Source organism: Vanessa tameamea, chromosome 29 (assembly GCF_037043105.1).
Source record: "Vanessa tameamea isolate UH-Manoa-2023 chromosome 29, ilVanTame1 primary haplotype, whole genome shotgun sequence".
NCBI lineage: Eukaryota > Metazoa > Arthropoda > Insecta > Lepidoptera > Nymphalidae > Vanessa > Vanessa tameamea.
The window spans coordinates 3,563,117-3,590,481 of record NC_087337.1 but is presented as its reverse complement, the minus strand read 5'-3'; the positions used below and the strand labels follow the sequence as shown (position 1 = coordinate 3,590,481).

The 27,365-nt window shown below is 38.8% G+C and overlaps 7 protein-coding genes and 6 non-coding genes across 16 annotated transcripts in view; 6 read left to right on the top strand and 7 right to left on the bottom strand.

The window, feature by feature from the left end:
• LOC113399249 (ATP-citrate synthase) overlaps window positions 1-3,477 on the bottom strand; it is a 67,545-nt gene extending 64,068 nt beyond the window's left edge. The window contains exon 1 of the mRNA XM_064219692.1: window positions 3,340-3,477. The gene's annotated coding sequence lies outside the window, so the exon portion shown is untranslated. The remainder of the gene's footprint in view (window positions 1-3,339) is intronic.
• A 3,520-nt stretch (window positions 3,478-6,997) lies between these two features.
• On the top strand, window positions 6,998-13,497 carry LOC113399251 (zinc finger protein 696-like). Of its 3 annotated transcripts, XR_010309771.1 has the most exons (7): window positions 6,998-7,304; window positions 8,182-8,507; window positions 9,470-9,653; window positions 10,441-10,582; window positions 12,640-12,823; window positions 12,903-13,112; window positions 13,210-13,496. XR_010309771.1 is itself a non-coding variant. In XM_064219874.1 (6 exons), exons 1-6 carry the CDS (start codon window positions 7,119-7,121, stop codon window positions 13,045-13,047), a joined length of 1,167 nt encoding a protein of 388 aa, XP_064075944.1. In that variant the 5' UTR covers window positions 6,998-7,118; the 3' UTR covers window positions 13,048-13,497. The 3 variants fall into 3 exon arrangements, 2 of the variants coding, with proteins under 2 accessions (XP_064075944.1, XP_064075945.1); XM_064219874.1 differs by having other exon boundaries at window positions 12,903-13,497; XM_064219875.1 differs by lacking the exon at window positions 13,210-13,496 and having other exon boundaries at window positions 12,621-12,823; window positions 12,903-13,034.
• A 528-nt stretch (window positions 13,498-14,025) lies between these two features.
• LOC135194463 (5S ribosomal RNA) lies at window positions 14,026-14,144 on the bottom strand. Its single transcript, XR_010309781.1, has one exon. It is a non-coding gene; the product is annotated as a 5S ribosomal RNA (ribosomal RNA).
• Window positions 14,145-14,946: 802 nt separating this feature from the next.
• On the top strand, window positions 14,947-16,075 carry LOC135194414 (zinc finger protein 668-like). 2 transcript variants are annotated; one of them, XR_010309763.1, is made up of 3 exons: window positions 14,947-15,370; window positions 15,450-15,659; window positions 15,757-16,075. XR_010309763.1 is itself a non-coding variant. In XM_064219831.1 (2 exons), the coding sequence occupies exons 1-2, from the start codon at window positions 15,057-15,059 to the stop codon at window positions 15,592-15,594; spliced, it is 459 nt and encodes a 152-aa protein (XP_064075901.1). In that variant the 5' UTR covers window positions 14,948-15,056; the 3' UTR covers window positions 15,595-16,075. The 2 variants fall into 2 exon arrangements, 1 of the variants encoding a protein (XP_064075901.1); XM_064219831.1 differs by having other exon boundaries at window positions 14,948-15,370; window positions 15,450-16,075.
• Window positions 16,076-16,572: 497 nt separating this feature from the next.
• On the bottom strand, window positions 16,573-16,691 carry LOC135194462 (5S ribosomal RNA). Its single transcript, XR_010309780.1, has one exon. It is a non-coding gene; the product is annotated as a 5S ribosomal RNA (ribosomal RNA).
• Window positions 16,692-17,596: 905 nt separating this feature from the next.
• Window positions 17,597-18,615, top strand: LOC135194317 (zinc finger protein 668-like). Its single transcript, XM_064219631.1, has 2 exons — window positions 17,597-17,910; window positions 17,990-18,615. The coding sequence occupies exons 1-2, from the start codon at window positions 17,597-17,599 to the stop codon at window positions 18,132-18,134; spliced, it is 459 nt and encodes a 152-aa protein (XP_064075701.1). The 3' UTR covers window positions 18,135-18,615.
• A 497-nt stretch (window positions 18,616-19,112) lies between these two features.
• Window positions 19,113-19,231, bottom strand: LOC135194461 (5S ribosomal RNA). Its single transcript, XR_010309779.1, has one exon. It is a non-coding gene; the product is annotated as a 5S ribosomal RNA (ribosomal RNA).
• Window positions 19,232-20,136: 905 nt separating this feature from the next.
• LOC135194316 (zinc finger protein 668-like) lies at window positions 20,137-21,155 on the top strand. Its single transcript, XM_064219630.1, has 2 exons — window positions 20,137-20,450; window positions 20,530-21,155. The coding sequence occupies exons 1-2, from the start codon at window positions 20,137-20,139 to the stop codon at window positions 20,672-20,674; spliced, it is 459 nt and encodes a 152-aa protein (XP_064075700.1). The 3' UTR covers window positions 20,675-21,155.
• Window positions 21,156-21,652: 497 nt separating this feature from the next.
• LOC135194460 (5S ribosomal RNA) lies at window positions 21,653-21,771 on the bottom strand. The gene has a single exon (XR_010309778.1). It is a non-coding gene; the product is annotated as a 5S ribosomal RNA (ribosomal RNA).
• A 905-nt stretch (window positions 21,772-22,676) lies between these two features.
• LOC135194315 (zinc finger protein 668-like) lies at window positions 22,677-23,695 on the top strand. The gene is made up of 2 exons (XM_064219629.1): window positions 22,677-22,990; window positions 23,070-23,695. Exons 1-2 carry the CDS (start codon window positions 22,677-22,679, stop codon window positions 23,212-23,214), a joined length of 459 nt encoding a protein of 152 aa, XP_064075699.1. The 3' UTR covers window positions 23,215-23,695.
• A 497-nt stretch (window positions 23,696-24,192) lies between these two features.
• LOC135194459 (5S ribosomal RNA) lies at window positions 24,193-24,311 on the bottom strand. The gene has a single exon (XR_010309777.1). It is a non-coding gene; the product is annotated as a 5S ribosomal RNA (ribosomal RNA).
• A 905-nt stretch (window positions 24,312-25,216) lies between these two features.
• Window positions 25,217-26,235, top strand: LOC135194314 (zinc finger protein 668-like). Its single transcript, XM_064219628.1, has 2 exons — window positions 25,217-25,530; window positions 25,610-26,235. Exons 1-2 carry the CDS (start codon window positions 25,217-25,219, stop codon window positions 25,752-25,754), a joined length of 459 nt encoding a protein of 152 aa, XP_064075698.1. The 3' UTR covers window positions 25,755-26,235.
• Window positions 26,236-26,732: 497 nt separating this feature from the next.
• On the bottom strand, window positions 26,733-26,851 carry LOC135194458 (5S ribosomal RNA). The gene has a single exon (XR_010309776.1). It is a non-coding gene; the product is annotated as a 5S ribosomal RNA (ribosomal RNA).
• Between the last annotated feature and the right edge of the window lie 514 nt (window positions 26,852-27,365).

Genomic DNA, 27,365 nt, shown 5'->3' with positions numbered 1-27,365 from the left:
AATGTAACGAATACATCCATTTAGTACACGTTATGAATTTAAAACACAATAAATAACTTATGCAAATAAACTGATACAATAATGTTTATTTTGCTCTGATGTCTTCCTGGCCGATCGGCGCAACGACGGCCATTCTCCTTAGTAACTTAACTTTTTCGGCAAACCCGTCTGTGTAGGAGAGACTGAGATCCCCATATTCTAGCGTCAAACAGAAATGATCAGTATTATTGTATTGTATAAGGCAAATAGTTAATATTTCATGCGGCACCAATATCTATGAACTGTCGCGATCATCAGGTGGTCCATGTGGTCATTCGCCGACATTTATCATACTAAAGAAAACTAGGCAACTAGGCATGGACTTTACTATACTTGGACAAGTGTAGCCGGACGACACGTCAGAGTTCAGAAGTACGCAACGACCAGGAAGAAATCAGCTCAGTTCAGCAGCAAGACCAACAGCTCTACGTGCTTCCTAAAGCTTACTTCTTTAGGGAGTTATTACTGAGGGTTTCTCAAGCCCTGTAACTTTTAGGGCTGAGCCCGGAGATCGTATTAAGACTCGGGATTTGTATTATTAGAAGCTAATCACAAGACCAACGAGACAAAATCAGTTTTTTTATTTATTTTACATTTTAAAATAGATTGTCACAGACCATCACTATATAGTAACCATGAAACCATTGAAAATCAGCGTTGGGTTTTGAAACCCAACTTGGAAGCTAAATGGTATGGTATTTCGGACACGATCGCAGTCATACAACTCAAATGTATTTTTTCTCTGAGTTTTGTTTTTCGTTTAGTTTAAACATTGTATACTTCGTTTTTTTTGGCGGAAGGCGGATCCGAATTCCACAGACTATAAGGTTATAAAGACAAGTTAGGGAGTCGAGTAGGAGAATTTGAGAGGGTGGTATTATCTTTACGAACTTAATTTATATTTAATAATAGCCAGTGTAACTACAGGCACAAGGGACATAACATCTTAGTTCCCAAGGTTGGTTGCGCATTGGCGATGTAAGGAATGGTTAATATTTCTTACAGCGCCATTGTTTATAGGTGGTGATGACCAATAACCATCAGGTGGCCCATATGCTCACCCGCCAAACGAAGCCACAAAAATAAAAAAAAACGTTTCTATTCGCCGAAAGTTTTCAACTCCGCTTATAAACACGCCATTTCTAAAGCAAGGTATTCGTTGCTTTAATGACATTCCGCTGATATTATATAACTATTAATAAATTTAAATGTCATGTTAAAAATAATAGATAAATCTTAGTACACAATACGTCAATTTAAATATAGATAATACGAAGCGTGATATAGGTATTCGACTCCATGAAGAACATATAAATAAACTCTATAAAATAGCAATATTACGTAAATATTGTGTTTTAGAGGGACATAAAATCTTAATTCACAAGTTCGTGACACACTGGTGAGGTCAAGGATCGTTAATATTCCTTACAAACTATTGACGTAACAACATCTATTAGCAGTGACCACTGAGACTTACCATCTAATTTCACTAGAGTATCTGATGGTAGCTTTACATTTAAGTTAAACTACTAAAATTAAGTTTCAAAAATGCCCACATGTAAATATAAATATACGATTATTTTTTATAAATAGATAGTTACCAAAAATAATCTTAATATTTTTTCTATACCGTGTTTGCATATCATTCAAAATATAAATAAATATATGTAAATTGTCAAAGTACATATTTTCAATAAAGTATAAAGCTATTACATTAAATATTTACTTGTCCAAAAATCTCCAACGAATGATATATTTTAATATATCTAGTAAAACCATAGACGGCCTGTAAATTTCCCATTACTCCTTTGAAGGATAAAGTTGGTGGAAAATCTACTCATGTGAATATACTTTAATCCGACACATCCAAGTTTCCTTATTATGTTTTCCTTCAAAGCCGAGCACATGAACAAAAACACATTAGGCACATAAAAATCCATTTGTGTTATCCTGGGTTTGATCCCACAATCATCATTTAGGATAAATAATATCCCATATCTGTTAAGTATAATCACAATGTATGATCTTTAAACTATAAGACCTAATATATTAAAGTTAGACTAAACAAAATTGATATCATAGACTTTATATAAGGCTAGCACTAGTCTAGATGTACTACAACACCACCTTACACAACAAAATTCAATATAAACCTCCTCCACAGATGATATATCTTTGGAGACTTGATAGATTAAAAAAAACATTTGATCCTCAGAACAATTGTCTATTTATCCTTCTGAAAAGAAGATGTTGGACATGTTGCTACAGGAAACTTCTGGTATGAGTAACCTAAGGAAATTGATGGGTATTTTGTTACCGCATTGTTATATAAGGAAAAATTGTTATTGAACTTTAAAGACTAAACAAACATATGTATATAACAAGATATAGACATACTACATATTCCAAAAATATTTCTTTATGTTTGTCACATAACAATTACAATTTATATTTATTGTGATCTGTGACATTATTTCAAAGGAATTATATAAAATTAAATAATTAATAACAAATGTCTAATCTAACAGAATAACTTTTTTATACAATCTACATTTCCGAACAGGTAATCACTTTACATTTGATATTGTAAAATGACAATATAAAAGGGAAGGAATTTTTTTTTTAATTTGTAGACAAAATAATATTTCTCAGAAGCTATTTAATAAAGTTTAGATATATTTTGATTTCATTTGGTAATTTTTTTTTTAATGCTCTTGCAAGCGTAAGCTCTAAGTTTATGTACCAAATGAAAATTATAGTAAAAAATGGAACAATAGAACCTGTAACCAACAAATATTATAATAATTTTATTTATTCTGAGAATTAATAAATAACAAATATAATGTTATAACAATGATATCATCATAATCAGATAAAGTATAATATATAAAGATGATGTAAGTATTTTTGCTAATTTATAACATATAAGCAAAGGTTTAAATTAAAAAAAAAATACAGGTTTTCTTTAAAGTTTATAATAAAATATACACAAGGTTATTTGAATATTTAAAATTATTCAATCATTAATGTGAAGCACGTATTATTGTTGTAAATGTTAAATTACTTTTCCAAAGTATTTAATAAGAGGCAATACAGAATTAGTGTTTAAAATTCGTATAGGTAGAGTCGCGGGCATTGACCGGTTAATAATTAACAAGTTGTAATCAATTCCTGCCATCGGCACTTGTTACACCGGCTTATACAATCAGTAATATCGGTAAATATTGAAGTGATATAGATAAAAAAAACTATGATAAAAATTGCCGACATAACCTATAAGTAATTATTTATAAGACTTACCGAATATATTTCGCGTAACTCGTTCAAACGTAATGTATGTTAAATTTACACAATTCGCCACGGAATAATGTTTGCGGTTAGTATTTCGACGCCTGACAAACACGATTTCAATTTGACATTTGAATGTAAAGCAAACTACATACTGTGTGACAAATAAACGCTTACTAATTTTAATTATGTTTTCTTGACTCGTTGTAAACATTTATTACAGTTATGTCCGAAATTATTAAACTGATAATTTCACAAGATGAAAATTGCCCAATTAATAATAAAAATATTTATAATCCTTTGCATCAAAGTGATCTAAATTGGTTAATGACTATTTTTACTATTTTTTATAGCCTAAATATAATATTTCTCTTAACAAGAGCCATTTGAATTGTTTCTACACTTTCTATTAACGGAGAGCGTCTTGAGAATGTTTCTGAGAGAGATTTGGGTATTCTGTTCTCCACTGTACAGAATAACTCATTCAAGGTTCAGTATTTATGGGAGCTGATTACGGGAAATGTTTGTTTTAATCCCGGCTACTGTCATCTCGTCAAATTTCACCTTCGGACATCTCGTCAAAATTCCAAGTTTCACCTGTCACCACATAGATGTTCGAAAATCCACAACAGCGCGATATTGTCGACAGTATCTGCCTCGCACAACTACTCTGTGGAACCAGCTTTCACCGGCGGTTTTTCCGAACAGATACGACTTGGGAATCTTCAAGAATAGAGCGTATTCATTCCTTAAAGGCAGGCAACGCACCTGCACGCACCACGGTGTTGCAGATGTCCATTGGCGGTGATAATCACTTTCCATCAGGTGAGCGTCCTGCTCGTTTGCACATTAAAAAAAATTATCGAACGCAGTCATCAATACCATCAGCATTTACAACAACAATTCGTAATAACAAGAAACCCACCAGCAAAATCATTAATAAAACGGCAGGAGACAATCTACGCCAGGGTAACCGGAATAGAGGTACATGTCAGTCACCTCATCGTGGTGTACCCTGGGCAACGGGGCCGGCTTGAGCTTGCTCGTCGGCCGCGGCTAAGACTGGCGCGGAGGGATGCCGCGGGGCTGCTCCTGGTACGTCCCTGATTAGGCAGGGCGGACCATGTGAGTGGCCTCGTTGGCTAGGAGGAAGTGGGAGGGCTCGCTACTCGAGCCTCCCAGGTGTTTTGCACCGACGGTCAGCAACGGAGCCAACCATCTTATCCGCCGCAGGGCGTCAGCTTCGTTGATGCCCAGCCTCCAGTGGCGGACTCGGGGGAGTTTATCACATCCCGACATGGAGGATGAAGGGGGAATGCGCGCACTAGGCACGCGTTCCATGTATTCAGCCGCTGGTGGGGCCGCGGTTGCATGCCATTGGCGATCACGTTGCCTCACCACTCGGCGGCATGGTGGAAACCCGAGGATAGGTAGGACAGGGCATTAGCGTGTCCTGGCACGGGGCATCAGGCCCCGGTTGAGTCCCACATACCCTTCCCGATCCCTCGACCGGGCGGCATGCGTAAATACATTTCCTCCTCGTAAAACAAAAAAAAATGGGTAACCGGAACAACTGGCCGGGGCCTCCACAAGAGGGGGAAATTCTAAAAAAAAACATAATTCCAACGAGTTAATTAGTTTAATACAATATACGTGTGAATATAATTAAATACGAGTATAGCATGCATATTCGACGTTAATATTAATAGACAGTTAAAATTATTTTTTAAATACGTATTACAGAGCACATTTCAGAGGTTGGCGTTAAAATGCTGCTAAATCCAAATCGTTCTTGCAGTGTTATTAATCACGAAGTTTCGTTTTATATAGTATAAATGGGTGGACAAGTGAATTATTCTAATTCTAAACTACTAGTTATATTTGTAGCATTTTTGCAGTTCGCTGATGTTCGGGTAAATTCCTTGCAATTACCACTGCAATGTAATTACTTGATCCACCGTCTTAGGCTCACAGCTCATAGCTCACAGTTCAGACTTGTTGCTGTGACTTGGTTTGTTCTATGGTTTCTAACGCATTCAGATAAAGAAATATTATTTGTCCATTATCCTCAATTACTAACAAAATAATGGGTAAATAATATTAAGCATATTTCAAATGGAAATAAAATGTGCGAACAACTTAATACTTGGGACGTTGGTGGTACCATTTACCATCAGGCCCAACGTAAACATTTTAGAAGCAATGAAATCGCGTATTAATGGTACGGAGTGATGATTAATTATAGTTAACAGTTGAGATAAAACATACGTTGGCTAAAATTGTCTTCTTATTCAATTCAATGTCTGATTCTTTAATACCTAAAAATATTAGTGGTATGTTTTATTTTTATGTTTCCTAAAACATGTTACTTATGAAATAAAAGAAATATATTATTTAGTTAATGACGACATCCCGAGTGGTTTTATTTGGCGACGTCTATAGGATAGGACAGTGAAAAGAGGTAACAAGAAGGTTCCAATGGTTAGGATATTGTGTCCAAATGGTTTTTACTTGAGACAAAAAACCAATGGCTACCTAAACCTAATTGTTCAAACTAGTCAGGTCTGTTTTGAGTTGCTTTATAGTTTAACTAAGATTTTGATACTCATTACCTACAAATAAAATAATGCGCATGTAGGTACTTATGTACGTGCTAGAGAATTATTTATCAAAAATAGTTTTTACTTGCATGTATATGATTCCTTATATTAAAATAGTAATAATCTGCATATTTATAATAAAATAATACTAATTATTATGACAATTTCTTCTTATTAACACCACTTCTATAATATTCAATAACAAATCGAGAGATTTACATTTTAAATTTGTAATAAAATAAACATTTAAAATAAGTAAGGTTGTTTACTTCGAGCGACTTGTTAGTGTTTAAATTTGATTTTGTACATGCGTACAATGTATTTATTGTATTGTTATTTTTTTTATCAAAGTCATGTTCATAATTAAAAAAGTAATTTATGTTGTCTTCAATTTGTTTGACATTGATTTTAATTAAAATAAAGGACAGACAGAATAAGGGAATATTTAAATTCTTAATAAACTCCTTGAATATTTAAAATCTGTGTTAAGTAAGCAAAAAAGATACCTAAGAACTTATATTGCTATTTCAACTGTTCTTAATTGTAATATTTTTTTTATTAGGTTTGCTTTTTTTAACCTAATACTTAAGTTAGCAATTTTTGTTTTTACTTTTTTACCTTTTATACTTTCTGATAAATTATTCATTGTTTGATTAAAAAAAAACAACTGTTAGTCCGGCGTTAACCTTTAATTTAATATTAAACTATTTACTTTTCTTAAATTGGACGGGGGAGGGGGGGGATAATTTTTTAAATATATTTTTTGCTATTAATAGTTTGTTAACTGTTGTTAATGTTTAGATAAATGATTATTAAAAATAATTAAATATATAAAATATGATTAAAAAAACCTTCAATTAATTTAAATAAAAACTATTGTCGAACAAAAGAAAATTTTGATCGAACAATTAAATACACTTAATGACATAATGATCTTCATCTACTAACTTAAGACAACTATTGCCGTGTGGCATTTTTAATCTATGGGTCTACCATCTGATTAAATGCAACTGTAGCTATTATACTCTGTACTGTGTGATTGAGCCGTAGTGTAAATTCAAATTGACAGATTGTTATTTTAATTATTTCCCTGATGAATGTATCTAAAAACAAAATAAGATTTCTTTTATAAAATTAAACTTTTAATATTTACAAGTAGATATACATTAATAATAATAATTTGAACGTAAAATGTACGTAATAAAGTGTAATATGAATCTAGCGAGTGCTTATTGTGATACGAATGAAGTAAAACAAGATTTTGACCCTATTAACTCTTGTCGGGTGTGCCTTTCACAAAATATTAATATGGTAAATATATTTGAAGACAGTAATAATGAAATAATGGATAAAATTGAGTTCTGTACTGGCATTCAAGTAAGTTTAAATATTTTCCTTTCGAATCAAATAATAATGTTTTGCCTTTAAACATATTAATAATTTTACAACATAAAATTTAAAACATATCACTTGGTTTAATTTTTCAACAAGGAAATGTATATTTTTAAATATATATATACATTATATATATATAATCGCAAATCCGATTCCCTGGGCGAAAAATATACCTGATAGGATATTCCATTGTAGACATTCAGAACCACACCAAATTTTCTTAAATAATTCGTTTTTTTGGTTGCATGCCTATAGAATAACTTCAATAACCTTAGCTACCCAACCCACCTACTAACAATTTATTCTTCCAACCATCTTACACAGCAACAGAATGACAAATTTCCATTTTATTATTACTATAGAGATTAATTATGAAACACTTTTCCATAGTGCTCATCTATGCCCCTTAAGGAAATCAAAATTACATCATTTTAGACCCACCAGATTAAACGGTGTTGTCTGTGAGCCATTTGAGAATTTTTCTCAGTAAATGTACATGGAACAAGAAAATATCATAAACTAATAAAGTGTTCTCACCTCAAATAAATCTAAGGAATACAAGGAAAATAAAGATGGCTATTATATGTTGCTATCATTTGTTTACACGCACACATTTAAATGTATAACAATATCACTGATTTATTTTTATGTAAACAATTTCACTTTGCGTAATGATGATACGTCCCGAGCATGGCATTTATATACCTCGTGCAATCCCCATCAACTTTCTCCATCTGTCCTCGGCCTGCCTCACAGCTCACACCGCTACACTAACCTAGCACCACCTCTCCAACACCCGCTCCTCACTACACTTTAATAATTGTCAATATCTTAAAGTATGCGTTGTAATGATTTTCAGTTGAAAGAAGAAAAGGGCCTACCCACAAATATATGTGATAACTGTTTAAAAGAACTATCAATAGCTTACAAGTTCAAAGCTATATGCCTCCTCTCAGCGCAGACGCTCCAACAGATTCATTTAAAGAAAGTAAAAGTTGAATTATCGGACAAAAATGAAGATGTACTCATTACCGTCAAAATCGATGAAGTTAACGATAGTTGTGATTTAAAAGAAGTGGAAGTTGAGAGAGATGTTTGCGAAGATTATTCATCGGATAAAGAAGAAAAATGCCTACCGAATATTGCAAAAGTTGAAGGACCAAAGTTGTTAACAGAAAAGCAGAGGTATAAATTGTTTAATTGTTTTATAACCTGTTTGTGAATAATTAGCCCTGAGGTCGAAATACTGATGTGCTTGCCTGTTAAGATCAGTTCTGTGTTTAAAAGAATCTATGTGTGTGTGTGTGCAATGTATGTATTAGTTACAATTAAATTCTACGAATGTTTACATTACTAGTGGTCTTGCACTCAGTAGGTAAAATATCATTACTGTTATATTTTTCTTAATTTAAAATAATCATGCTGACAAAGGTACCACCGAATGGTAAGCGGTCACCCTTGAAACAAAAATAACCAACAAACAAAAGTAACCTTATATAATCAATACCACACCAAACTCACACTTTTTAAATCTGAACATAACAAAATCAGGAGGCGAAAGAATATATGCTATACAAGTTGTCGCCCGCGGGTTCGCTCGCATTTCAGGAGTTGGTAATCAGGTGTTAGGCACAATATGTAATCTACGTCCTTCCTTGGAGTTCATAGAGCAACAGACAGACATATACTCTATTCCAACCGTAACAGGAAAAAAGCCAAATAAAAAACATTTGACAGCAAATTGACGCGATATCATTGGTCGAGAGCTTGACTAATCTATGATATTCACTGTGGATTTGTGAAAAAAATTGCGTTTTTGAACGTCGACGAAACTGTTATCGTAATTTTGGAAGTAAAATAAAATTGGATATAAGTAGTTAAGTGTAACTGTGTTGTATTATAAATAAAGATATATTAATCGTAAACTCTTAGTAGGGCACAATATAGCTGAGTTATTAGCAAGTCGCATGAAATCTAAGGTTTGTTTATATTTTTTCCTACTTACATTGGAATAGGCTATAGTTACTTTCGCATTTATAATATTAATATAAATAGAGCCTTCCAACGATCAAAATGGCTGTCGAGTTGGACAGATATCACCCAAGAATATATTAAAATTATGTATAAAACTCATACGCGTGTTGCAGTGAAACAGAAAACAAGGTGATAAGTAAACGCGGCCCGTACAAGAAGGGTGGGAGTCCACGCGTGAGGAAGTTCAAGTTCAGTCGGTTAAGGTGTGAACCGTGCAACCTCAAGTTTACGTCCAAGCAGGAGTCGGACAAGCACAAGAAGGAAGTGCACTTGGAGAATACGAGCTGGATATGTGAAGTTAGTGTTCGTTTTATATATCTGTGTTAATAATTTCGTGCCGGTCTACGATAGAGCCGATCGAAACCTATCCACAGTTATAGATCGTTGAAAAATAATGATTTTACAGTCGGCAACATGATATACGCAAAATTCGTATATTCCTAAAATATTCAATGATACATCAGGGCCTCGATTCAAGAAACATTAACGAGAATTTTGACTTCGTCATTATCCTTTTCTGAAAATTTACTTGCTGACTATCGATAGTCCAAAAATATCGATAGTATCGATAGTCTATATATATATAAATAGTATCACCGTTATCAATTGAAATTCTCGGCGTTTCCCTACTAAACCTTCCTCTTGATACGCTCTGTTTATTTATGGAAACCGCATTAAAATCTGTTGAGCTGCTTATTAGATCTAAACGTACAGACGGCGGGGAGCGACTTTAAAATATGAATTAAAAATAACCTTAGATTTAGATAATACTGCAAACAAATTGTGTACATAAGTTTCTTGGGCGTAAATAAATTATTATTATTATTAAAAAAATCTACGGCACTCCTGAGTATAAAGTATATCAAGATCACATTATTGTCTTTAGTAACGAATGGCACGCGTGCGAAGCCGGAGCGGGTCGCTAGTTCGTTATAATTCAAGTATAATTTACAGGCACGATGGATGTAACATATTAGAATCAGATCATCGTGAATCAGTCAGTGTCTATGGGGTGGGGAGGGGGGAGGGGGGGTTGTCAACAGCTGTCCCTGCCGGCCGTGTACAGTGGGCGCGTTTGCCGCAGGTGTGCGGCAAGGCGTTCGTGCACCGCAGCTCGCTGTACACGCACGCGCGCTCGCACCTCCCGCCGCGCTACGCGTGCGAGCACTGCGACTACAGCTCCGGCATCAAGTACGACCTCGAGAAGCACCTCCGGACGCACTTCGGTAAGGACGGGAGCCCCACCAACTCTAAACCTGTGCTCTAAAATAGAGCTTTGGGTAGGTACCTCCCCCCCCATGACGGGTCAGTGAACGAGTGTTTAGTCTATTTCAATTTATGAATTTTAGCAATGGTTTTGATCGCAATTTATTTTAAGCTTTATGCGCACACAACAAGTAGAAATCAGTTTTTACCAACAATATATGATACTAGCTGACTCCTGGGTCTTCGCTCGCGTTTTAGGAGTTGTTATGTGCGAATACGAATTTCCACCAGCGTCCTTTGTGGTCATTTGTGGTCATTTTATTTCGGTTGTTTTGAAATAAGTTCCTAGTTGGTATACATTTTTGGAGAGCTGATAAAACGGTTGTTTTTGAAATAATCTGCAGGACAAGTTTCATAACGATATTTTTTTGTTTTCAAGGCGTTTTTGTGGAAAAACATTCAAAAAAAAATTGAAATAATATCTTTTTCCCTCTCGCATTTATAAATTTGAACCGATTATTATTGTTTTAATATTGACACATTACCAGTGATTATTCGTTTTTCTAAATCAGAAGAAAAAAATAGATTTTAATTGATACTTTTTTTTTAAATAAATTTTTGACGTATTTTGAAAAAATCTAAAAAACGCGATAACTCAAAACTAGTTAACTTTTGCATCATGCATATGGGGGTTAACATCGCAAATAGTCACCCCTATCACCCCCTAACGGGGATACGTCGAATTACCAATAACCCTGTATAAGTTGAATGGTATAATGTATTATAAAAAATATATACACATATATATATCAAGAACTGTTAATAGTGAGATCAATGAAATTTATACTAATATTATAAATACGAAAGTACTTAATAAGGCTCATAACCAAATTTTATTTAAAGCTCTAGATGGTTAGGGTACTTTTATACGTAAACTCTACGTCCGCGAACAGCCCCCCCCCCCCATCACCCGAATGAGGCCGTGTATACTCTATTCCAAACATAATAGTAGTCTTTTTTTCTATTCCTCATAGTTAAGTTAGCTAAAAATTCTTATATAATAGAGTTTTGTGCAAGCCCCTCTGGGTGGGTACCGACATTATATTCTCTATTTTTTTTTAGCATTAGCGGCCTGTAAATTTCCCACTCCTGGGCTAAAGGCCTCCTCTCCCTTTGAGGAGAAGGTTCGGAGCATATTCCACCACGCTGCTCCAATGCGGGTTGGCGGAATACACATGTGGCAGAATTTCGTTGAAATTAGACACATGCAGGTTTCGTCACGATGTTTTCCTTCACCGCCGAGCACGAGATGAATTATAAACACAAATTAAGCACATGAAAATTCAGTGGTGCCTGCCTGGGTTTGAACCCGAAATCATCGGTTAAGATGCACGCGTTCTAACCACTGGGCCATCTCGGCTCACATTTACCACCTTATTTCATTAATTTCATATTTTCTCCTGCCAAGCTGTAATACTTGGTACAGTTGTTATCCGGTTTGAAGGGTGAGTGATCAAGGTAACTACAAGAAATATCAACATAACACCTCGTTACCCAGGGTTGGTGGTGCGTTGGTTATGATTGTATGATTAATATTTCATGCGGTGGCAATGTCTATGGACAGTGGTAACCACATACCATCTAGTCGCCGATACCATAAATGTACAGAATATACTGTATTCCAACCATAACAGGGAAAAAGTCAATAAACAACATTCGACAGCAAATTGACGCGATATCATTGGTCGGGAGCTGGATTGATCTATGATATTCATTGTGGATTTGATGATGATGAAAAAAATGGCGTTTTGAATGCGAGCAAATCCCATGAAATACGTAAATCTAAGGTTTGTTTTATCTTCTTTCTTATTCTCATTGGAATAGGCGATACGCAAATTAGTCTAATATAATCAAACGAAGAGATGGCTTACTAAAGAATCATTTTACTATATAACTCTCTTATCAAAGTAAAGATTGCATGAATGCAATAGAAATCAAAGTGTCGCAGCGTCGTCTAGCGGCGAGTTGGATTGAATAAAAATTTGCACGAAAAAGTAGACGTGTGTGTTTTCCGCAGGCGTGAAGAAGTACGCGTGCGCCTCGTGCGCGGCGCGCTTCCACACGACGTCCAACCTGCGCTCGCACGAGCGCCGCGCGCACCGCCCGCCCGACCAGCGCTACGCGTGCGCGCGCTGCGAGCGGCGCTTCCACGACCGCACCAAGCTGCGCCGGCACCTCGACGCGCACGACCACGTCAAACGGTACGCGACTGCCGACTGCCGACTGCCGACTGCCTCACTTCGCTCGTCGCGATCGCTCATGATGTGATTGCGATTCCAGGTTTAAATGCGATCACTGTCTCGCGCGATTCTCTCGTCGCTGTCACTGGAAGCGGCACCTGGAGAGACAGCACGCCGTGTCGGTGCCCCCCCAGCGGCCCGGCCGGCGACCCACGCGCCTGCTGCTCGGGGAGCAGCCGCAGTGACGCGCAGCGACGCGGGGACACTCGTGGCGACTCGCAGGCCGCCGGGAGAGGATCTCTTCGTGACGGTGCGCGACGTCGACGCGACGCGACGCGACGCGCCGAGTGAGATACGGTTACGGATCGTGTTCAGTACGTGTTCACTGAAATGAGAATTCTTTCCAGGTCACATCACGAGCGGCCGAGGGTGGATCGCTCCAGCGATCGGTCTACCAGGTTTTCTTGTACGATATCACATCACGAAGCGACGAGTGGCGAACGAACGGACGGACGGACGGAGCGCATATCTTTGCGTAAGAGACGTCTTCGGTAGAGACGATCGTACGTATGGTACTCGAAGTTGCTGAGATTAGTACCCCACGTCCGACCGTACGACAGACTCGCTGTACGATATAAATACGCCTATCTATTTACATCTTCACTCGAGTTCACGATATTCATATATGTACATATTATGTAGTTATCGATATGACTCACGTCACTAGGTGTGATATGTATTTATTATGTAAATAAAATAATTGTTATCGAATATCGGATTATTATTTGAATCGAAATACTTACTGATATACACAATCGACAATGTTTTCGATGAAACTAAATTAAGAATTAAGTAGGTAGGTACGTTAACGTAAAAAACGTTTCAGACAGACAGACGTGCACATACAAACATACAAACATACAGTCTATTCCTCTTCCTCCTCCTTCCCTAGGAGCCTTAGGGCGGGCACCCGAGAGCGCTACGTAGACGCTTCATAGACATAATCTGCTAAAATCTTATTCAAAATATAATAATTACCAATTAATATTCGCGAATATCTCTGAAACAGAATGGCGACCACGGGACGCTATTCGTCTTCGACGACAAAATATTATCTAAAAAAATAAAATTATTTGATAGATTACATTGGAACAAAACTATCTAAAAATAATATGTATGTAATCGAAATCTCTTACGAGTACGAAATAGAAGTAAATAAAAAAGGCCAACGACACGCGGTGTTCCCAGGCGGTCACCCATCCAAGTACTGAACGCGCCCGATGTTGCTTAACTTCGGTGATCGGACGAGAACCGGTGTATTCAACATGGTATGGACGTTGGCTACGAGTCCAACTAAAAACTTAAACATTACGATATAAATATATAGACTACTTACGTTCACGTATATTATGTTTTTTTATAAACAGATGAGCATTTCATTTTAACAAACATGCGCTAAAAGAATAAATACGACTTTTTAATTTGTTTTACATCGATATGACTTCTACTTCGTTGCTTATTTTACGTTAATATGAATAAGAAATTATATTACTTATAATTTTTTTATTTTTTTTTTATTTTATTTATTTATTTATTAATACCTGACTATTGTAAGAATCTCCTTTCTGTAGTTGATATAAAATTATAAAGGTATTTTTTTAAATTAAAATGTCACACTCGAACGCTATTCCAACAATTCATGATTTATATCTACTAATTAGGTATACAAAACAAACAAACAAACACACGCCATTTTATTTTTTCTTCAATGTCATATTTTTCCTAAAAGCCCGCCAAAAATACTCATTCATTTTCCACAGATAATAAAATCTTAGGTTAGGTCATAAGCCGATTGATAAAATTCTTTACGTGAATTATTATTATCGGTTCGAAATATAAAGTAATTAATTATAAATATTCTAAATTATTATCATTTGCTTATATCACTATGAATAAAACGAACAAAATCGATCATTATAAATGATCATTTATTATTCTAGTCTTTTATACTTACACCTCGATACTCGCTCGTGTAACATGCGTAGTTCACCAACTTTTGTGTTGATTGACCAATGACCGTATTGTTTCATTCTTCTCTGTAGTAGAATAAAATAATAGAATTGTGTTTATGGGCACAGGAGAAATAAAAGACGCGAGAAGCTCCCTGAATTTGTATTCGGATACAGTAAAATAACGTCGATTAAATTCAGAGGAGAAATAGCGATTAATATATTCGAGTCGAGTCTGTTCGAGCATGTCCGATCTCTATTCGGATAAAACAAGTAAAAAGAAGAATGGAAACGCAATGACGAATATCATATGTATATGTATGTATATAACGTATGCGAGGCGACGCGAACGTCCGTCTCCCGCGAGTCCCGCAGGAGCGAAGAAGTACGCGTGCGCCTCGTGCGCGGCGCGCTTCCACACGACGTCCAACCTGCGCTCGCACGAGCGCCGCGCGCACCGCCCGCCCGACCAGCGCTACGCGTGCGCGCGCTGCGAGCGGCGCTTCCACGACCGCACCAAGCTGCGCCGGCACCTCGACGCGCACGACCACGTCAAACGGTACGCGACTGCCGACTGCCGACTGCCGACTGCCTCACTTCGCTCGTCGCGATCGCTCATGATGTGATTGCGATTCCAGGTTTAAATGCGATCACTGTCTCGCGCGATTCTCTCGTCGCTGTCACTGGAAGCGGCACCTGGAGAGACAGCACGCCGTGTCGGTGCCCCCCCAGCGGCCCGGCCGGCGACCCACGCGCCTGCTGCTCGGGGAGCAGCCGCAGTGACGCGCAGCGACGCGGGGACACTCGTGGCGACTCGCAGGCCGCCGGGAGAGGATCTCTTCGTGACGGTGCGCGACGTCGACGCGACGCGACGCGACGCGCCGAGTGAGATACGGTTACGGATCGTGTTCAGTACGTGTTCACTGAAATGAGAATTCTTTCCAGGTCACATCACGAGCGGCCGAGGGTGGATCGCTCCAGCGATCGGTCTACCAGGTTTTCTTGTACGATATCACATCACGAAGCGACGAGTGGCGAACGAACGGACGGACGGACGGAGCGCATATCTTTGCGTAAGAGACGTCTTCGGTAGAGACGATCGTACGTATGGTACTCGAAGTTGCTGAGATTAGTACCCCACGTCCGACCGTACGACAGACTCGCTGTACGATATAAATACGCCTATCTATTTACATCTTCACTCGAGTTCACGATATTCATATATGTACATATTATGTAGTTATCGATATGACTCACGTCACTAGGTGTGATATGTATTTATTATGTAAATAAAATAATTGTTATCGAATATCGGATTATTATTTGAATCGAAATACTTACTGATATACACAATCGACAATGTTTTCGATGAAACTAAATTAAGAATTAAGTAGGTAGGTACGTTAACGTAAAAAACGTTTCAGACAGACAGACGTGCACATACAAACATACAAACATACAGTCTATTCCTCTTCCTCCTCCTTCCCTAGGAGCCTTAGGGCGGGCACCCGAGAGCGCTACGTAGACGCTTCATAGACATAATCTGCTAAAATCTTATTCAAAATATAATAATTACCAATTAATATTCGCGAATATCTCTGAAACAGAATGGCGACCACGGGACGCTATTCGTCTTCGACGACAAAATATTATCTAAAAAAATAAAATTATTTGATAGATTACATTGGAACAAAACTATCTAAAAATAATATGTATGTAATCGAAATCTCTTACGAGTACGAAATAGAAGTAAATAAAAAAGGCCAACGACACGCGGTGTTCCCAGGCGGTCACCCATCCAAGTACTGAACGCGCCCGATGTTGCTTAACTTCGGTGATCGGACGAGAACCGGTGTATTCAACATGGTATGGACGTTGGCTACGAGTCCAACTAAAAACTTAAACATTACGATATAAATATATAGACTACTTACGTTCACGTATATTATGTTTTTTTATAAACAGATGAGCATTTCATTTTAACAAACATGCGCTAAAAGAATAAATACGACTTTTTAATTTGTTTTACATCGATATGACTTCTACTTCGTTGCTTATTTTACGTTAATATGAATAAGAAATTATATTACTTATAATTTTTTTATTTTTTTTTTTATTTTATTTATTTATTTATTAATACCTGACTATTGTAAGAATCTCCTTTCTGTAGTTGATATAGAATTATAAAGGTATTTTTTTTAATTAAAATGTCACACTCGAACGCTATTCCAACGATTCATGATTTATACTAATTAGTTATACAAAACAAACAAACACACGCCATTTTATTTTCTCTTCAATGTCATATTTTTCCTAAAAGCCCGCCAAAAATACTCATTCGTTTTCCACAGATAATAAAATCTTAGGTTAGGTCATAAGTCGATTGACAAAATTCTTTACGTGAATTATTATTATCGGTTCGAAATATAAAGTAATTAATTATAAATATTCTAAATTATTATCATTTGCTTATATCACTATGAATAAAACGAACAAAATCGATCATTATAAATGATCATTTATTATTCTAGTCTTTTATACTTACACCTCGATACTCGCTCGTGTAACATGCGTAGTTCACCAACTTTTGTGTTGATTGACCAATGACCGTATTGTTTCATTCTTCTCTGTAGTAGAATAAAATAATAGAATTGTGTTTATGGGCACAGGAGAAATAAAAGACGCGAGAAGCTCCCTGAATTTGTATTCGGTTACAGTAAAATAACGTCGATTAAATTCAGAGGAGAAATAGCGATTAATATATTCGAGTCGAGTCTGTTCGAGCATGTCCGATCTCTATTCGGATAAAACAAGTAAAAAGAAGAATGGAAACGCAATGACGAATATCATATGTATATGTATGTATATAACGTATGCGAGGCGACGCGAACGTCCGTCTCCCGCGAGTCCCGCAGGAGCGAAGAAGTACGCGTGCGCCTCGTGCGCGGCGCGCTTCCACACGACGTCCAACCTGCGCTCGCACGAGCGCCGCGCGCACCGCCCGCCCGACCAGCGCTACGCGTGCGCGCGCTGCGAGCGGCGCTTCCACGACCGCACCAAGCTGCGCCGGCACCTCGACGCGCACGACCACGTCAAACGGTACGCGACTGCCGACTGCCGACTGCCGACTGCCTCACTTCGCTCGTCGCGATCGCTCATGATGTGATTGCGATTCCAGGTTTAAATGCGATCACTGTCTCGCGCGATTCTCTCGTCGCTGTCACTGGAAGCGGCACCTGGAGAGACAGCACGCCGTGTCGGTGCCCCCCCAGCGGCCCGGCCGGCGACCCACGCGCCTGCTGCTCGGGGAGCAGCCGCAGTGACGCGCAGCGACGCGGGGACACTCGTGGCGACTCGCAGGCCGCCGGGAGAGGATCTCTTCGTGACGGTGCGCGACGTCGACGCGACGCGACGCGACGCGCCGAGTGAGATACGGTTACGGATCGTGTTCAGTACGTGTTCACTGAAATGAGAATTCTTTCCAGGTCACATCACGAGCGGCCGAGGGTGGATCGCTCCAGCGATCGGTCTACCAGGTTTTCTTGTACGATATCACATCACGAAGCGACGAGTGGCGAACGAACGGACGGACGGACGGAGCGCATATCTTTGCGTAAGAGACGTCTTCGGTAGAGACGATCGTACGTATGGTACTCGAAGTTGCTGAGATTAGTACCCCACGTCCGACCGTACGACAGACTCGCTGTACGATATAAATACGCCTATCTATTTACATCTTCACTCGAGTTCACGATATTCATATATGTACATATTATGTAGTTATCGATATGACTCACGTCACTAGGTGTGATATGTATTTATTATGTAAATAAAATAATTGTTATCGAATATCGGATTATTATTTGAATCGAAATACTTACTGATATACACAATCGACAATGTTTTCGATGAAACTAAATTAAGAATTAAGTAGGTAGGTACGTTAACGTAAAAAACGTTTCAGACAGACAGACGTGCACATACAAACATACAAACATACAGTCTATTCCTCTTCCTCCTCCTTCCCTAGGAGCCTTAGGGCGGGCACCCGAGAGCGCTACGTAGACGCTTCATAGACATAATCTGCTAAAATCTTATTCAAAATATAATAATTACCAATTAATATTCGCGAATATCTCTGAAACAGAATGGCGACCACGGGACGCTATTCGTCTTCGACGACAAAATATTATCTAAAAAAATAAAATTATTTGATAGATTACATTGGAACAAAACTATCTAAAAATAATATGTATGTAATCGAAATCTCTTACGAGTACGAAATAGAAGTAAATAAAAAAGGCCAACGACACGCGGTGTTCCCAGGCGGTCACCCATCCAAGTACTGAACGCGCCCGATGTTGCTTAACTTCGGTGATCGGACGAGAACCGGTGTATTCAACATGGTATGGACGTTGGCTACGAGTCCAACTAAAAACTTAAACATTACGATATAAATATATAGACTACTTACGTTCACGTATATTATGTTTTTTTATAAACAGATGAGCATTTCATTTTAACAAACATGCGCTAAAAGAATAAATACGACTTTTTAATTTGTTTTACATCGATATGACTTCTACTTCGTTGCTTATTTTACGTTAATATGAATAAGAAATTATATTACTTATAATTTTTTTATTTTTTTTTTTATTTTATTTATTTATTTATTAATACCTGACTATTGTAAGAATCTCCTTTCTGTAGTTGATATAGAATTATAAAGGTATTTTTTTTAATTAAAATGTCACACTCGAACGCTATTCCAACGATTCATGATTTATACTAATTAGTTATACAAAACAAACAAACACACGCCATTTTATTTTCTCTTCAATGTCATATTTTTCCTAAAAGCCCGCCAAAAATACTCATTCGTTTTCCACAGATAATAAAATCTTAGGTTAGGTCATAAGTCGATTGACAAAATTCTTTACGTGAATTATTATTATCGGTTCGAAATATAAAGTAATTAATTATAAATATTCTAAATTATTATCATTTGCTTATATCACTATGAATAAAACGAACAAAATCGATCATTATAAATGATCATTTATTATTCTAGTCTTTTATACTTACACCTCGATACTCGCTCGTGTAACATGCGTAGTTCACCAACTTTTGTGTTGATTGACCAATGACCGTATTGTTTCATTCTTCTCTGTAGTAGAATAAAATAATAGAATTGTGTTTATGGGCACAGGAGAAATAAAAGACGCGAGAAGCTCCCTGAATTTGTATTCGGTTACAGTAAAATAACGTCGATTAAATTCAGAGGAGAAATAGCGATTAATATATTCGAGTCGAGTCTGTTCGAGCATGTCCGATCTCTATTCGGATAAAACAAGTAAAAAGAAGAATGGAAACGCAATGACGAATATCATATGTATATGTATGTATATAACGTATGCGAGGCGACGCGAACGTCCGTCTCCCGCGAGTCCCGCAGGAGCGAAGAAGTACGCGTGCGCCTCGTGCGCGGCGCGCTTCCACACGACGTCCAACCTGCGCTCGCACGAGCGCCGCGCGCACCGCCCGCCCGACCAGCGCTACGCGTGCGCGCGCTGCGAGCGGCGCTTCCACGACCGCACCAAGCTGCGCCGGCACCTCGACGCGCACGACCACGTCAAACGGTACGCGACTGCCGACTGCCGACTGCCGACTGCCTCACTTCGCTCGTCGCGATCGCTCATGATGTGATTGCGATTCCAGGTTTAAATGCGATCACTGTCTCGCGCGATTCTCTCGTCGCTGTCACTGGAAGCGGCACCTGGAGAGACAGCACGCCGTGTCGGTGCCCCCCCAGCGGCCCGGCCGGCGACCCACGCGCCTGCTGCTCGGGGAGCAGCCGCAGTGACGCGCAGCGACGCGGGGACACTCGTGGCGACTCGCAGGCCGCCGGGAGAGGATCTCTTCGTGACGGTGCGCGACGTCGACGCGACGCGACGCGACGCGCCGAGTGAGATACGGTTACGGATCGTGTTCAGTACGTGTTCACTGAAATGAGAATTCTTTCCAGGTCACATCACGAGCGGCCGAGGGTGGATCGCTCCAGCGATCGGTCTACCAGGTTTTCTTGTACGATATCACATCACGAAGCGACGAGTGGCGAACGAACGGACGGACGGACGGAGCGCATATCTTTGCGTAAGAGACGTCTTCGGTAGAGACGATCGTACGTATGGTACTCGAAGTTGCTGAGATTAGTACCCCACGTCCGACCGTACGACAGACTCGCTGTACGATATAAATACGCCTATCTATTTACATCTTCACTCGAGTTCACGATATTCATATATGTACATATTATGTAGTTATCGATATGACTCACGTCACTAGGTGTGATATGTATTTATTATGTAAATAAAATAATTGTTATCGAATATCGGATTATTATTTGAATCGAAATACTTACTGATATACACAATCGACAATGTTTTCGATGAAACTAAATTAAGAATTAAGTAGGTAGGTACGTTAACGTAAAAAACGTTTCAGACAGACAGACGTGCACATACAAACATACAAACATACAGTCTATTCCTCTTCCTCCTCCTTCCCTAGGAGCCTTAGGGCGGGCACCCGAGAGCGCTACGTAGACGCTTCATAGACATAATCTGCTAAAATCTTATTCAAAATATAATAATTACCAATTAATATTCGCGAATATCTCTGAAACAGAATGGCGACCACGGGACGCTATTCGTCTTCGACGACAAAATATTATCTAAAAAAATAAAATTATTTGATAGATTACATTGGAACAAAACTATCTAAAAATAATATGTATGTAATCGAAATCTCTTACGAGTACGAAATAGAAGTAAATAAAAAAGGCCAACGACACGCGGTGTTCCCAGGCGGTCACCCATCCAAGTACTGAACGCGCCCGATGTTGCTTAACTTCGGTGATCGGACGAGAACCGGTGTATTCAACATGGTATGGACGTTGGCTACGAGTCCAACTAAAAACTTAAACATTACGATATAAATATATAGACTACTTACGTTCACGTATATTATGTTTTTTTATAAACAGATGAGCATTTCATTTTAACAAACATGCGCTAAAAGAATAAATACGACTTTTTAATTTGTTTTACATCGATATGACTTCTACTTCGTTGCTTATTTTACGTTAATATGAATAAGAAATTATATTACTTATAATTTTTTTATTTTTTTTTTTATTTTATTTATTTATTTATTAATACCTGACTATTGTAAGAATCTCCTTTCTGTAGTTGATATAGAATTATAAAGGTATTTTTTTTAATTAAAATGTCACACTCGAACGCTATTCCAACGATTCATGATTTATACTAATTAGTTATACAAAACAAACAAACACACGCCATTTTATTTTCTCTTCAATGTCATATTTTTCCTAAAAGCCCGCCAAAAATACTCATTCGTTTTCCACAGATAATAAAATCTTAGGTTAGGTCATAAGTCGATTGACAAAATTCTTTACGTGAATTATTATTATCGGTTCGAAATATAAAGTAATTAATTATAAATATTCTAAATTATTATCATTTGCTTATATCACTATGAATAAAACGAACAAAATCGATCATTATAAATGATCATTTATTATTCTAGTCTTTTATACTTACACCTCGATACTCGCTCGTGTAACATGCGTAGTTCACCAACTTTTGTGTTGATTGACCAATGACCGTATTGTTTCATTCTTCTCTGTAGTAGAATAAAATAATAGAATTGTGTTTATGGGCACAGGAGAAATAAAAGACGCGAGAAGCTCCCTGAATTTGTATTCGGTTACAGTAAAATAACGTCGATTAAATTCAGAGGAGAAATAGCGATTAATATATTCGAGTCGAGTCTGTTCGAGCATGTCCGATCTCTATTCGGATAAAACAAGTAAAAAGAAGAATGGAAACGCAATGACGAATATCATATGTATATGTATGTATATAACGTATGCGAGGCGACGCGAACGTCCGTCTCCCGCGAGTCCCGCAGGAGCGAAGAAGTACGCGTGCGCCTCGTGCGCGGCGCGCTTCCACACGACGTCCAACCTGCGCTCGCACGAGCGCCGCGCGCACCGCCCGCCCGACCAGCGCTACGCGTGCGCGCGCTGCGAGCGGCGCTTCCACGACCGCACCAAGCTGCGCCGGCACCTCGACGCGCACGACCACGTCAAACGGTACGCGACTGCCGACTGCCGACTGCCGACTGCCTCACTTCGCTCGTCGCGATCGCTCATGATGTGATTGCGATTCCAGGTTTAAATGCGATCACTGTCTCGCGCGATTCTCTCGTCGCTGTCACTGGAAGCGGCACCTGGAGAGACAGCACGCCGTGTCGGTGCCCCCCCAGCGGCCCGGCCGGCGACCCACGCGCCTGCTGCTCGGGGAGCAGCCGCAGTGACGCGCAGCGACGCGGGGACACTCGTGGCGACTCGCAGGCCGCCGGGAGAGGATCTCTTCGTGACGGTGCGCGACGTCGACGCGACGCGACGCGACGCGCCGAGTGAGATACGGTTACGGATCGTGTTCAGTACGTGTTCACTGAAATGAGAATTCTTTCCAGGTCACATCACGAGCGGCCGAGGGTGGATCGCTCCAGCGATCGGTCTACCAGGTTTTCTTGTACGATATCACATCACGAAGCGACGAGTGGCGAACGAACGGACGGACGGACGGAGCGCATATCTTTGCGTAAGAGACGTCTTCGGTAGAGACGATCGTACGTATGGTACTCGAAGTTGCTGAGATTAGTACCCCACGTCCGACCGTACGACAGACTCGCTGTACGATATAAATACGCCTATCTATTTACATCTTCACTCGAGTTCACGATATTCATATATGTACATATTATGTAGTTATCGATATGACTCACGTCACTAGGTGTGATATGTATTTATTATGTAAATAAAATAATTGTTATCGAATATCGGATTATTATTTGAATCGAAATACTTACTGATATACACAATCGACAATGTTTTCGATGAAACTAAATTAAGAATTAAGTAGGTAGGTACGTTAACGTAAAAAACGTTTCAGACAGACAGACGTGCACATACAAACATACAAACATACAGTCTATTCCTCTTCCTCCTCCTTCCCTAGGAGCCTTAGGGCGGGCACCCGAGAGCGCTACGTAGACGCTTCATAGACATAATCTGCTAAAATCTTATTCAAAATATAATAATTACCAATTAATATTCGCGAATATCTCTGAAACAGAATGGCGACCACGGGACGCTATTCGTCTTCGACGACAAAATATTATCTAAAAAAATAAAATTATTTGATAGATTACATTGGAACAAAACTATCTAAAAATAATATGTATGTAATCGAAATCTCTTACGAGTACGAAATAGAAGTAAATAAAAAAGGCCAACGACACGCGGTGTTCCCAGGCGGTCACCCATCCAAGTACTGAACGCGCCCGATGTTGCTTAACTTCGGTGATCGGACGAGAACCGGTGTATTCAACATGGTATGGACGTTGGCTACGAGTCCAACTAAAAACTTAAACATTACGATATAAATATATAGACTACTTACGTTCACGTATATTATGTTTTTTTATAAACAGATGAGCATTTCATTTTAACAAACATGCGCTAAAAGAATAAATACGACTTTTTAATTTGTTTTACATCGATATGACTTCTACTTCGTTGCTTATTTTACGTTAATATGAATAAGAAATTATATTACTTATAATTTTTTTATTTTTTTTTTTATTTTATTTATTTATTTATTAATACCTGACTATTGTAAGAATCTCCTTTCTGTAGTTGATATAGAATTATAAAGGTATTTTTTTTAATTAAAATGTCACACTCGAACGCTATTCCAACGATTCATGATTTATACTAATTAGTTATACAAAACAAACAAACACACGCCATTTTATTTTCTCTTCAATGTCATATTTTTCCTAAAAGCCCGCCAAAAATACTCATTCGTTTTCCACAGATAATAAAATCTTAGGTTAGGTCATAAGTCGATTGACAAAATTCTTTACGTGAATTATTATTATCGGTTCGAAATATAAAGTAATTAATTATAAATATTCTAAATTATTATCATTTGCTTATATCACTATGAATAAAACGAACAAAATCGATCATTATAAATGATCATTTATTATTCTAGTCTTTTATACTTACACCTCGATACTCGCTCGTGTAACATGCGTAGTTCACCAACTTTTGTGTTGATTGACCAATGACCGTATTGTTTCATTCTTCTCTGTAGTAGAATAAAATAATAGAATTGTGTTTATGGGCACAGGAGAAATAAAAGACGCGAGAAGCTCCCTGAATTTGTATTCGGTTACAGTAAAATAACGTCGATTAAATTCAGAGGAGAAATAGCGATTAATATATTCGAGTCGAGTCTGTTCGAGCATGTCCGATCTCTATTCGGATAAAACAAGTAAAAAGAAGAATGGAAACGCAATGACGAATATCATATGTATATGTATGTATATAACGTATGCGAGGCGACGCGAACGTCCGTCTCCCGCGAGTCCCGCAGGAGCGAAGAAGTACGCGTGCGCCTCGTGCGCGGCGCGCTTCCACACGACGTCCAACCTGCGCTCGCACGAGCGCCGCGCGCACCGCCCGCCCGACCAGCGCTACGCGTGCGCGCGCTGCGAGCGGCGCTTCCACGACCGCACCAAGCTGCGCCGGCACCTCGACGCGCACGACCACGTCAAACGGTACGCGACTGCCGACTGCCGACTGCCGACTGCCTCACTTCGCTCGTCGCGATCGCTCATGATGTGATTGCGATTCCAGGTTTAAATGCGATCACTGTCTCGCGCGATTCTCTCGTCGCTGTCACTGGAAGCGGCACCTGGAGAGACAGCACGCCGTGTCGGTGCCCCCCCAGCGGCCCGGCCGGCGACCCACGCGCCTGCTGCTCGGGGAGCAGCCGCAGTGACGCGCAGCGACGCGGGGACACTCGTGGCGACTCGCAGGCCGCCGGGAGAGGATCTCTTCGTGACGGTGCGCGACGTCGACGCGACGCGACGCGACGCGCCGAGTGAGATACGGTTACGGATCGTGTTCAGTACGTGTTCACTGAAATGAGAATTCTTTCCAGGTCACATCACGAGCGGCCGAGGGTGGATCGCTCCAGCGATCGGTCTACCAGGTTTTCTTGTACGATATCACATCACGAAGCGACGAGTGGCGAACGAACGGACGGACGGACGGAGCGCATATCTTTGCGTAAGAGACGTCTTCGGTAGAGACGATCGTACGTATGGTACTCGAAGTTGCTGAGATTAGTACCCCACGTCCGACCGTACGACAGACTCGCTGTACGATATAAATACGCCTATCTATTTACATCTTCACTCGAGTTCACGATATTCATATATGTACATATTATGTAGTTATCGATATGACTCACGTCACTAGGTGTGATATGTATTTATTATGTAAATAAAATAATTGTTATCGAATATCGGATTATTATTTGAATCGAAATACTTACTGATATACACAATCGACAATGTTTTCGATGAAACTAAATTAAGAATTAAGTAGGTAGGTACGTTAACGTAAAAAACGTTTCAGACAGACAGACGTGCACATACAAACATACAAACATACAGTCTATTCCTCTTCCTCCTCCTTCCCTAGGAGCCTTAGGGCGGGCACCCGAGAGCGCTACGTAGACGCTTCATAGACATAATCTGCTAAAATCTTATTCAAAATATAATAATTACCAATTAATATTCGCGAATATCTCTGAAACAGAATGGCGACCACGGGACGCTTTTCGTCTTCGACGACAAAATATTATCTAAAAAAATAAAATTATTTCATAGATTACATTGGAACAAAACTATCTAAAAATAATATGTATGTAATCGAAATCTCTCACGAGTACGAAATAGAAGTAAATAAAAAAGGCCAACGACACGCGGTGTTCCCAGGCGGTCACCCATCCAAGTACTGAACGCGCCCGATGTTGCTTAACTTCGGTGATCGGACGAGAACCGGTGTATTCAACATGGTATGGACGTTGGCTACGAGTCCAACTAAAAACTTAAACATTACGATATAAATATATAGACTACTTACGTTCACGTATATTATGTTTTTTTATAAACAGATGAGCATTTCATTTTAACAAACATGCGCTAAAAGAATAAATACGACTTTTTAATTTGTTTTACATCGATATGACTTCTACTTCGTTGCTTATTTTACGTTAATATGAATAAGAAATTATATTACTTATAATTTTTTTATTTTTTTTTTTATTTTATTTATTTATTTATTAATACCTGACTATTGTAAGAATCTCCTTTCTGTAGTTGATATAGAATTATAAAGGTATTTTTTTTAATTAAAATGTCACACTCGAACGCTATTCCAACGATTCATGATTTATACTAATTAGTTATACAAAACAAACAAACACACGCCATTTTATTTTCTCTTCAATGTCATATTTTTCCTAAAAGCCCGCCAAAAATACTCATTCGTTTTCCACAGATAATAAAATCTTAGGTTAGGTCATAAGTCGATTGACAAAATT